Raw genomic sequence first — 13138 nt, forward strand, 5'->3', positions numbered from 1 at the left:
ACCTTCTCAACTCTTCTCGAACCATCTCGAACCTTCTCGAACCTTCTCGACCCTTCTCGACCCTTCTCGAACCTTCTCGAACCTTCTCGAACCTTCTCGAACCTTCTCGAACCTTCTCAGCTGGCGACCCGCCTTTCCCCCACGGGCCATCGTTTACCTTCCTACCATCAAGTTCATGCTTCTTTTAAGACACCTATTGGTTATTGATAGAGCCACGGAATATTCACGCATTCATTTAGTCGCAAGCTAGAATGCAAACCTCCACACTGTCGCACTGTGTTCATGATTGGACCGCAGTTATCTGGACACGCCCCTCTACGACCGTGAGCCAACGATGTCCAGCTAGGAGAGAAGTAAGCGAATCAGGTAGTGCCAAATAACAAGGATAAAAATGTTCTCGCTAAGAAATCAACCAATGGGAAAGTAAACATGGGTCGAGTACACCTATAACTTTGAATTCTATCCTGAGGCCAGAGGAATACGCGAAATTTCCGGGACTATAGTTATTGATGAACAATTTGTGTTCTGATTTGAAATTGACTGAAAAAATATAAGCACTTTGTAGAAAACCCGTTATTTATTTAACGACAGAAACGTGTTTGCACGCAATTCGAATTTGTTTAGATTTTTCTTATCTTTTTCAGATGGTTTATTCGGTGGTTTCTGATAGTTTTAGGATCGGGTCGCGACCCGCCTGTTAACCCTTCCGCGACTCCACTAGTGGGTCGCGACCCACCGTTTGGGAACCTGCTGTATCTGAGTCATTCGACGGAGCATTAAGCCAGGAGAGGCCAGCCCTTCAGTTTACAATCCACGGGGATAATTTTAGTATCTACCGCAAACACGTGCCATGACTTTCATCTATTTTGGTTTGCGATTCCAAAAATCACGAGTAAGAGCAACATGTCATTAAAAAAAGTAAGCGAGTTGAGATGTGAGGTAATGTGTTTGGACAAGGAAACGAGAGTACCCCGAGAATACCTCCGTCACTTGTTTGCTGCAACTTCCACCACATTTACCCACTGACCACGTTGGGAAACCAAACCCTGTATCGTCTTGGTAGGACGAGTGATCTGATGACCCAGCCACCATGGCCACATGTCACAAAGTTTTCAAAAGAGGGTTCATTACCACTTCCTCGAAATTAAAATTTTATTACTGACATCTGAGCTAACTGGGTTATTCTAATGGTTCAACATGAGTCAAAAAATCTAAACCGACCTAGGAATCTACAAAGATCAAGCAATGAAAAAGTCATGGTAAACATTAGCAGAATTGAATTAAAAAATATCAATATCAGATATATATTTATTTATGCAATACATTTCTTAACACCTTTTATTATGTTACTAGGCAATGGAAAAATTCAGTTTCACACAAAAATTATCATTTTATTATTAACAAATTACGAAGAAAAATATACCATAATAATATATATGTTATTAAGAAACTGAAATAAACATTTGAAACAGTCTTTTTTATAAATTTTAATGAAAGTATTATTTTCTTTAGCATTTCCCCAGATTTCAATACTAAACGACATTATAGAGTGGAAGTATGCATGATATATTGTTTTAATAGTTTTTAAATCAACTAATTTAACCGATATATTAATACTTACAAGGCTGAGCTTAAATTTTTGCAATAATATTAATATGCACAGAAAATTTTAATTTCTAATGAATTTAGTTTTCTGAGAACTTTGCTGAAGAGAACTGAGAAAAATTTTAAATATGTTAACATGTGCATTTTATTTTTTACCTGTATTCCTAAACTTAATATAATTAGTTTTTGAGGTGTTCAATACAAGATTAATATTCGTAAACTAGTTTTTCATCTGATTATTGGTTTAATATGCTTCTCCTGAATGGATTCTGAGGTTTCCCCATGTATAATAACTGATGCGTCATCTGCAAGCAAAATAAGCTTGGTCTATAAGATTCATAACACTGGCAGAAGATAGAAACTCGACCTAACATACACTGGTGTACATTAGGAACCGACCCTCGATTACGACATCCATCAGATGAAATCAAGATGGCGGTCTCCACTAAACAAGATGGCTGCCTCCAGCAGACGATGCTGGTGTAATATTTTTAATTTTTCTGTATTTTTTCGATAATAGAAATATTTTCAAGATGGTGGAGTAACGAAAATTGCAATGCACAGGATTGAGGCATTCGATGATGTCATGGTAATGAAAATTTTAACGTACAGGAATGGGGTGCTCGATGATGGTGTCATCAAGTTCTTAAATTAAAATTTTATTAAATATTTTTTGATAATTTTTAAAAAATTTTTTTTTCCTATTTTCCAAATTAATAATTGAGGATTTTCTAGATGGCGGACGTTAAATCATAATTCAAAATGACTTAATGTTATAGAAAACAAAATGGTGGAATTTTTTAGTTTTTAAAATTTTCAGAATTTTTTAATAACACTTTGCTTCATTCTTTGCAAATAAGTTTCAAATATATCAACACTAATAGATAGATATACAATTTTGTAATAATTTATTATGTTACGTTCCTCCTAAATTTATTTTATTACAATTAATGTGGAGAATTCATTTGTAAAGCTGCTTCGTCTTATGACTTCAAATAGTATATTTTATAAGTATAAATTTATACACAAAATAAATTATTTAGTTCTCTATATTAATTAGCAGTCTTTACACATTATTATTTTCGAGAAATTTTTATTCCAGTAATATTCACCGGTAGAGTATCTACACTGCAGTACATGCAATATACTTTCATTTCTTTTTATGATGCTCAGGTATTTTAACTTATTATTTCAGTTGTAAGAATTTGCTCAAACCTTTTCACCATCCTTAACGTTTCATCGTTGAGTCATGGATTGTACAAAGCGTCCTCAACGTCATTCTGTACAGTTATGTACAGGATGAAAGGTAAAACAGGGGTTGTGCGCCTAAATGACGCCATGTGGCGCTGGACTCAAGTCCACGATCTTGCTACGAGAGTGGGGCTCTAGAGATCTCTACCCCGCCTTCACATGCTATAAAAACACTAAACAGGATACAACTATTATTTTGTGGCCATTTTAAGTAAATAAATTTCGAAAATAATATACATTTATTAACAGCTGCTCTATTTATTTAATGTTGTCTGAACACATGAAGTTTCTGCAGAGTAAGCCTTATAGTAATTTCGGTGGTGCGGAAATGTCTTCACACTTGTTTACGCATTCAAAAGGAATAATAGTGATAGTAAGATGACAGAAAGGAATAAAATTCTTCCTTACGAACATTAAGTTTTTATATGTGTTTAGTATTTACGTCAAAATCATTTGTGTCTTCTTAACCTCACTGTATCAACAATTGATTACAAGCTCTTCATGTTATATGATGTTAGTTGCCGAACGTCTAGTCAATGAATATCCTATCTCTACGTCCTAAATGCTTCTCTAAAGACATATTATGAATAAATGTTAAACACTGGTGAAGATTTACTCCCCATTATGTAAGTACATCACACTTATTCAATACTCTCAACATAAGTAGTCTAGTACAACACATTCATTTCATTTTAGTAAAAATGATTACGGTTTGAAGTCGCTTGTCATAAAAATTATGACTTTTGATACGAGGCGCTCATGCCAAGGGAACTTAAAGTAACACATCAAGGAACTGGTACTTATGTCCCTTTGCACTGAGCGGCTCATGCAACATTGTGGAAATGAATTAACTTCGGTGAACGAAAACGTATGCCGCATTAAAAAATAACAACGCAATTTGGAAATACCTGTTTTAAACCAGGGGCGCAACAACTAAATTTCCAAGGGGAGGAGGGGGCAATATACCTTTTTATAAAGAATCATCGATCCCCCCTATTGAAGCGGGGGGTCCGGGAAAATTTGTATTTCAAGGTGGAAAATTGTGCTATTTAAGCAGTTTTATTATCTAAAAATTGATTACACAGCACTTTATTTGCCCCCGTTTGCCCCCATGTCAAGGTTTCAGAGGGGGGGGGGGGCAAAATACCCTTGCCCCCCTCTGTTGTTGCGCCCCTATTTCAAACGTACCACACACTAAATGCATGGCGTGAATGTTCGCTAAAATGAAATACACGCAAGGTTGGAATGAACGGTGACTGTGAATGTGAAGTCTTACTGTAAGTGCCTGACGTCATCATGGCGCTGTGGTCGGGCGCGGGCGGGGTGTAGCTGTTGCAGTAGTATCCTGGGTTCTCCAGCTTTATCACGTTCACCGGCGGCTGCATGCCATTGCTGCCTTGCATGATGGACGCTGCAAGACACAAGCACACACGCACACACGTCATCCTCACGACAAACACCTCTGCCAGTGTTGTGACACAGAAACCACTCTCTCTCTCTCTCAGAAATAAATAATCTATAGAGACCCGTGAATTTCGCGGATTCAATGACCTCCAGGATAGACTCCAATATCCTCTACACACTCGGGCAAATGCCAACTGTTCATCGGCTGTTGACTTGTGAGTCGTCTCGACTGGGTGGCCTGTGATTCGACATTTCTATGAGTGAGGGTCTCTAATTGGCCCTCCGTCCTCCAGATTAACAGAGAACCAATGACAGAAGCAGCACTAAGGTATAATTATTTGAATTTTAGCATAACACGAAATGAATCCGCGAAATTCACGGGTCTCTTACAATCTAGTTTTCATCGGATGCATCGTAACGAGAACGTTTGCCCAATGATCGGTTTACTTAATTTAAACTTAGTTCTTGCGTGTGTGTTCAGGCATGGCACATTTTGGAGCGGTACTTCCTCGCCCCTGCAATTTCACGTGGCGGACTGCAATGCCAAAAAAAAAATGCGTTTACAAAACAATATTACGTGTTTTCTGGCTTGGATCGCAGTTAGTAATGTACGCGCAGGTACGATGTTTGCTTGACTCGCCTGCGTGACGTCTGTGGAGGCCGCATGATTTCCGTGCGTAAATTTGTGGCCAGGCCGACAGGAAGAACACTTCAAATTATTGAAAAAACGTTGGCATACTTTTTTCCGATGAGGTGAGAAGTGTTTTCTTCCCATGTCAACTGTGAAATATTTAGGAGTTCCTTGCATGTTGCCATAAAGACTTGACACAGGAGTTGCACCTTCTGGGGCGAAGCGAGTAGAACAGTCGCGACGCACTCTGCATCTAAGCTCTACTAACCTGGAAACTTTTTCTGAGCATTTATTAATAGTATTGTTATTTTGGTCTGATGATTTTTAAAGTTATTTATATGTTGAAATTAATTTTCAGCATCGTTGCAGCGTTTCTTACGCAAATGTTTAATTTAAAAAAAAATTGGACACTGTGTCGTTAGTTTTGAAATCATCGGATTTACTAAGGTTTACTCTTTATTTAAATTTATTGAATTTATTAATTTTTTGCCTACAATTACTAAGGGTAAACGTTAATTTTTTTATGTATATTATGCGTTCTTGGCATAAATATTGTAAGCCAAATATGTTGTAAGGCTTTGAAGGTGTTCATTCAAGTAGTCCGCCCTTTCAGTTTTCAAATGCATAAACAATAAAATTAGTTTTGGTTAATGTATTATGTTCTCTTTTCTTTCCTACTACTCTTGCCCTTCTAAGAGAACAGGCACACATTCTTGTGAGAAAAAAAAAATTTTAAAAACTTAATGCTTGGTCTCACGCGCCATTTAGATTTTTTTCGTTTTATTTTCTGATTAATTCTATTTAAAGACTATTTCTAAAACTTCAACTCAATGCCCCCCGGTTGAAGAAATATTTTCAACAGGCATTTACTTAGTGTAATATCTTGGGTGTAAAAAACCGTGCAAATCTTCGTAACCATTAATCTTTTCACACCTATTATATCTATTATACTACCCTGATGGGTGTTGAAAATACTTTTGGCAGAAAAAAACACATGCAAGGGAGGTATCGAGTTAAAACATTTTAAACAGCCCTTAAAAAGTAATGGAAAAAACTAAAGATTTCAACATTTCGAGACCGAGATCCAAACTATTTGTGAATGCTCTGCTTTTACTGGTATAAGACTCGCGAGCGAGCGAACGGAATGCGCGGTCTCCCCAGAGACGAGAGACGGCACACAACAAACCAAAATATTCTTTTTTCTCAAAAAATAAAAAAAACTAGAAGCTGTTTTCTTACACAGAGGTCAGTAACTAAGAGATGGATACACACGTCACCATCGAATATATCGGGTCTGGAATGAACCATGCCTATAACAAAGGAACCATCCAAGCATTTGCTTGCTGTGATGACGGGAAGCAATGAAAACCGATATCCCGATGGCTGGACCAGGAATTTCTGACTTGAGAACTGCTCTAGTTTTGGTTTTCTTCCTCAAATAACTATAAAACCATACAGTTTTATGTACCGAGTGTGCAAACAACAAAACCAACCTGATATCACGTGCGCAAGTTCAACTGCTCAATCATCGAGGGGAATCGCCTATTTTTCGTTAAATATTTAACTTGACTTAGAACGATCATTTTAGTTAGTAGAAATGACTTAATGCCTATTTCCTCCTAGAGTCTTATCACTAGGGCCACGTATTTTTCGCGGAAAGATTTCAAGTCTAGTTGAGTGTTGAAAAAAAACTGCAGCATGCCAGGGGCGCAACAAACGGGGGGGGGGGGCAAGGGTATTTTGCCCCCCCCTCTGAAACCTTGAAGTGGGGGCAAACGGGGGCAAAGAAAGTGCTGTGTAATCAATTTTTAGATAATAAAACTGCTTAAATAGCACAATTTTCCACCTTGAAATACAAATTTTCCCGGACCCCCCGCTTCAATAGGGGGGATTGATGATTCTTTATAAAAAGGTATATAGCCCTCCCTTTGGAAATTTAGTTGTTGCGCCCCTGACAGCATCGTCTGTGCCTTTCAGGCACATGTTTACTGTTGGTGCACGAATCACAGCCAATCAATGTCGAAGCAAAGGCATCCTGAACCGCTTGGTCAAATATCGCAACGGCTTATCTTGCAGACGGCCACCAATCGCAAGGCAGAAACCGCTTATTGCAGTTGAATGAGCGTTCAGATTTTGAAAATACGTGGCCCTAGTTATCCTCTGCGCAGACACCACTGTGGCCAGCTGCGCTGCCGCTCTGCGCATGCGCGAGTTTCCTCTCGCCTCTTGTGTAACAGTTGGCCCGAGATTCTCGCCAGTGTAGTGTTCCGTGTCGCTACTGCTATCTAAAATCACCTCCCAGTGAGAGACTTTGGAATCAGTCTTTCTATCACATACTGTAGCATCAAAGTATCCTTCAGTTCCATGAGCAGGAGAGATGTATGTAACAATTGTTACTGGGAGGTACATAACCTCGAGATTGTTTATCAGTAGAAACACATTGACTAACTCATCCTTATCCTCAGCAAAGAGGAACTCCGTAATACTGTTTTTTTTATTTAGATTAGCAGCAAAGACAATGTTTATTCTTCAAGTGTATCAACGATATTCTACCACCCATTCAGGTGAATCTCTATCTCGTCAGAAAATGGGAATTAAGACGAAACTAGACGTAGCTTCAAGGCACAAAATTCTACCAAAATGCATACATATTGACGTTTGGTTAACCCAGACACCATTAACTTATGATACTAGAGTTATGTATTCATATAGCTGCTTGTGGTGTCTCTGCTCTATAATATACCTTGCCAGGGAGTACAATTATTTCCCTCGTACAGAATAGTGCTTCTATACTTATACTATGCCGAGCTCTTTTTCTTGAGCAATAATTACAAGTTCATTTGTTACTACTGCTGACTATATCGTATTAAGTTGGGCAATTTATAATAAGTTATTCCTATTAATAGAAATATTTTTTTAAAATTCCCTAAGGAGAGCTCGCTAATATACAATACAATGATCATATGTTCGTTTATCTCTCAGTTGGCACACTTATCAACCTACTTTTTCTTTGTTAACTCGGCATATTTATGGCCAGTACCCCCACATGTAGAACATGTCAAGTTTCTGTGACATTTTAAAACAGTATGTCCATAAATTTGTCACTTATAACATTTGGGAACCGATATATATATAGGCCTATAAGTGACATGATGAGATTCCAATATATATGAAGTTATTAAAATAATAATGTTCCTCAGATTTGAGATAACCTCTACTACTAAGTGAACTTGTGTCTTTATTATCGTTTCTGCATTTCTTTGATCGAATCTGAAATATATTCTTGAAATTATTAGTGGAAATTTCTGACATATTACATTTTGTCCTCTGCAAAGTGATCAGTGCTTTATTCCCTTGGTACATCAAAAATAATAATTTTTTACCATATTTACTTGGGTTTTACAACCCACAGTTCTAAAGCATTGATTTTTTCATAATTTCTTAACTTCATTATAGGTGTCGAATCTCTGGTCTCAATAAGTATTCCACCTTGGGATATCTTCCTAATGCATTGCCTCGTAGCTGAAGATTCTGCTTGACTAGGTTGACATTTCTCAGGAATTCCATCTTGGTAGTCTCACTAGAATGCTCTTCCTATTTTGCCAAGGCAAGAATCATTTCATGTTTAGGCCTGGGTTGTGGAAATTCACTGTCAGTAGTTTCCTGTCTTGTCTTCCTTTAAATGCAACAGCATACATAGATGTTTCCAATGGAACTACTTGCATAGGTTGCCTATTTTGTGTTTTGATGATTCTTTTTATCTGTGCAATGTCTAAAAGGACTTTAAAAAGGGATTCATTTTAATCCAACAATTTTTGGCAACATATAACTATTCACAGATATTTTTTTACTTTTAAAATTTCAGTTATTGCATATGGGTAAGATCCTTAACCAATTTTTCTGTGCTTGCCAAGACTTGTTGCTGTGTCCATTCTTTGGGATCAACATTTCAGGCACACGAGGTTCCTCTTCAACTGTCTTCTTTTGCACCTCTTTTTTTAAGACATCATTTATCATTGCCTAACCGACTCTGGAGTCCTGCCCATATATAACAGGCAAAAAATCCAGTATCAATATTCGTTCTTGGCTACTAGGATTATCAATAGGAGACCAATTAGTTTTTGGGTCAAGTGACTTATCTGCTAAGGCTATTTTTCATTTCACATCCAGGGTTTTATCTGTTGTGAGGTCTGATAGAACACTTCGCCACTAAGACCAGTCCCCAGTGAAGGGAGTTCTGGGAGCATCGAGAAAGTCCTCATATGAATTCTTCCTCTAGTCTTGTAATATCTTAGTGTGTTTAATCCGTGAACAAAGGGCTTATCAGTATCGGGTCTGTTGCCCGTTTGGCCTCTACTTATGGCAGGGGAATTCAACCCATGGCCTGTGCCCTTATAGCCGATGCTAGAGGTTATAGCAGCGTAGCACACAGCTCACAGCTAGTAAAAGCACCCAGATGGGTGAATTTTGCCAACAGATGATTACCACCCATTGGCCCACGTTGCGAGGCGGCAGGGGCAATGTTCGAAACCTAGTTTCAATCGTTCAGTACAATTTAGATTCAAATCAAAACTCAGTCCGCACAGCAACCACGAAACCATCGTAAAGCAACAATCCGCGGCAGTCTGATGAGCAAACTGAGGCGTTTAGCTTAAGGTATGGAGCAGTCCAATGGGTGTACTCCGAGTCGTACAGTATAACATGCAATGGCATATGTCCCAAAAATATCCCATATTCCCCATTGCAAAAACTACTCAAAGAACGGAAGATAATGTCAGACTAAATACATGTTTTATTATCACTGTGCTGCTGTGGTGATCAACTTGATTTTTGAAGTCCATTACTAAAACATTGTTTCGCAACACAGACAAGTATTCAGTTACTTATTTTGATTGTATTTCAATATAAACTGTATAGAGAGAGTTGAGAACACTTCCGCGTCATCTGGTCCTGTCAAGTTGGGCGAATAACGTCACAAACCTTATCAAAGTTAAATAGCGCTTGTAAAGAGACGTTTTAAAAATACTTGAAGTTAAAAATTATTTGTTATTTTAAATGATTTATTTTTCGTTGCGAATTCTTATGAATCGCGTGAGGCTACGAGTCTTCAAACACAACGGACTGCAACAGGGGTTTCCAAAGTGCTCGACGCGGGCTCAGTGGCGCTGTTAATCACTCGGTGGACTGACTGACCTTGGAGCATAACCTAACCAACAACGCAAGAAAGCCTAAGCTTATACTGCCTTAACATTACAGTTAGTCCTTTACACCAACTCATGTTACCAATTATAAAATAGCTTTATTTATTAAGATTTTGAAAGTATACTTTGAATTACATATTTAAATTTTTTAAACCAATAAATATTCAATTTAGACATTATAGTTTAAAATTTTGTGCTTTAATATATTTTTACGGTTTTTGTGACGAAGCTCATACTCGTTCGTATTGCGGGTGCCGCCGGGAATGATCCGCAGCTGAAGGAGCCACGGGTGTCGAAGTTTGGGAACCCCTGTCTAATAACATCGCCAAGCTGAACAGTTTCCACACACTCCGACCCCCCAGTCGTTCTTCTTAATTTTACTGCGTATCGCGACGTTGTTCTTTAACGCTTTTGATAATACTTTTGTGTTGTAAGACATTCTGCTTCATCAGAGGCTAGCTTACACGCCCGTGCGTCGCTACGGAAAGCTACAGGCACAACACTCGCACTGTTCGTTACGCAGGAATGGGGCGAAATATCCATCGTGCTCTTCCCGTGACTATGTACCTGTCTGTGTTAGCTTTTTAAAACTTTTTTTATATTCAGATATACTGAGATGAGTCAGTGAGTGACTGCCGTACTGCATCAGTCCGTCTAGGTCCCTACTCGTGGGTCCGCCCCTTCCACACCCCACAACAAATACGTATCGAAGTTTAAAAACCGTCTTATGGAACAAAAAAAAATGATTTTACATTATAAACAACGGGAATAATTATATATTCAAATATTATATTTGAATTTACCACTAAATACAGACAGAAAGATATAATTATATAGGTTATTAGCGTGTTGTTTACTGCTAGGCAAAAATACACAAGGGGAAAAATCTGACAAATGATACCGTTTTAAATTTATGGTAGCTTGCCAACAAAAACGATCAGAAATAATGTTGCGAATAGTGCCACATTAGTTCTTAAGTTACGAACAAATCAAAGTGATTTTTTTTTTGTGTTTACTCTCAAACCGAACATTTGTACGCAGGAACAAGGAGTTGGAGACTTGTGACTGAGATCGCCGGGTCTCCGGTCGAGAGATGCGCGGGTCGTTCTGAAAACATCGTCCCGCCGCGGCGCTGGGCAGCATGTTTCCGCACCGCCCACGGCCTGGCTGTGCGAGTGAAGAGAAGCAGGCACTGCTAGACATTATCTTCATTGAATAAACCTAACAACATTACCAACACTAACCAGTTCGAAAGCATTAGCTAATACGAGATATAACATAATTGAGGGAGGAAGTGAAGTTTGAAGTTATTCTAAAGGTAAAACATTGGGACAGCATAGAGTTATAAATTTTTGCTATTAACGTTTACAGATATATCCTCCGCAGATATGCAGCTCCCACTCATGACTGTTGTGCTTGTTCACATCCGGTCTCCGTCGTGAATCATATTCACGAGCATTGAGTCGCTAACTCAGCTGTTTGTTACTCACTTCATGCTATAAGGTCGCGTGGTAGTGATCCTACTGGCGAATGTCTGCGGGACTTGCGAAAAACCTTCACTGTAACATTTTTTTTACACTGGCTATTATTTGAGACGTTTGGCCGTTTAAAAACTTAAAAATACTTCAATCTGTAGTTTGCGACAATATTTGGTACAATATTAAAATTAATGTTTTGGGTATCAGTTGCATAAGTTTTTTTGTGAACATTATTATTTTTTGTATAAGAGATAATGCTGTTAAAGTTAGTGTCTCTTTAATAAAATGCGTTAAACAAACATTTTTATAAAATTGCTGATGTTTGAAACTCATAAAGAAAATTTCTGTGATAAGCAGCTTTTAAAATTTTAGATACTAAATAACTTTATTAAAAAAAATCTGGAACTATATACCCAGTTAGGCTCTAAACAATGCAAAATCACAAATTTGTAAAATACTAAAATATTTATTAATACTTCACAGGAAGTCATACAGACGGAAAATATATACGGAGAAATGATTTAAACCATAACATAAAGAACAATGATAAAGTAAAAAAATAATTTTAGAATTATTTTGTTATAGGAAATTTTAAGCCACATATACTAGAAGTGTGATTTTAACTGACATGTCAAAGTATTAAACATACCTTTCGAGAGCCTCCATAATTCTTTCGAAGAAAACACTCCTGTTGCTAAAATAGTATCGTTGAATACAACTCCATTGTATGGGTTGTGAGTATAGCCTGAAAGACACAGAATTTCCAAATTAGGTACTGAATTTAAATTATTTCATTTACTGAATTATGTAACTATCAAGTTTGCTTTCGAAAGAAATTAAAATTTGACACAGAATAATCAGAAAACCTAATACTTAACTTTAATATGAACGAAATGAAGTATTTTCAAATGTATGTATAACATTTTATTTTATTTACAGTGTTACTACATTTGCAAATAGACTATTTACAAACAAAAATGAATTACTAGTATCCTAAATAAATGTAATTTTTTGAGATCATGATGGAACACAGCCAAAAGAAAGTATAGCAAAAATCAAAACGCAATGAGAAGTACTTAAAAAATTTGTTTTCTTATCATATAAAGAAAACAATCCACTTGAAAAGCATAGAAAATTGATTACACGAAACAGATAGCCATAATTATATGCAAGTAACACTGTACAACTTTGGGCAAACTTAATCCTTTGACAATGCCGTATTGCACACTTGTAATAACTTATGTAGGCTACTTACTATATTCTTACATCAAGTATGGCGAGAACGCGGGGTAAAAGGTTTGTTAGAATCCATTAATAGATTTTAATAAATGACAAGGGCTTTGATTTTCACAACATACTGATTTTTTCAGAGGTTTGTATCAAAAATGTAGGCAACATATAATTTAAATTGAACTAGTACCAACTCACAACCCAATTGCATTTTTAACATTAAAAATATTATAATTATTTTAGATTAGCACTCATAAAAGTGAGCTTGCTGTGTTTTAAATAAATTAAAAAAAATACAAATTAATAGAAAATAGCTTAAGAAGGTTACGTTAGTTTTT

The 13138-nt window shown here is 37.0% G+C and overlaps 1 protein-coding gene across 9 annotated transcripts in view; it reads right to left on the bottom strand.

Moving 5' to 3' along the window:
- The window catches only part of LOC134529603 (nuclear factor 1 X-type), a 608051-nt gene that overhangs the window by 86474 nt on the left and 508439 nt on the right, over positions 1-13138 (bottom strand). For 8 of the 9 annotated variants that reach the window (XM_063363875.1, XM_063363872.1, XM_063363877.1 and 5 more), the window contains 2 exons: positions 12220-12315; positions 4133-4267 (listed from right to left, as the gene is read on the bottom strand). In XM_063363875.1, the coding sequence (XP_063219945.1) occupies positions 4133-4267; positions 12220-12315 (231 nt within the window). The remainder of the gene's footprint in view (positions 1-4132; positions 4268-12219; positions 12316-13138) is intronic. The other variant, XM_063363878.1, reaches the window with a different exon arrangement.

Source organism: Bacillus rossius, chromosome 2, assembly GCF_032445375.1.
Source record: "Bacillus rossius redtenbacheri isolate Brsri chromosome 2, Brsri_v3, whole genome shotgun sequence".
In the NCBI taxonomy this organism is placed as follows: Eukaryota; Metazoa; Arthropoda; class Insecta; order Phasmatodea; family Bacillidae; genus Bacillus; species Bacillus rossius.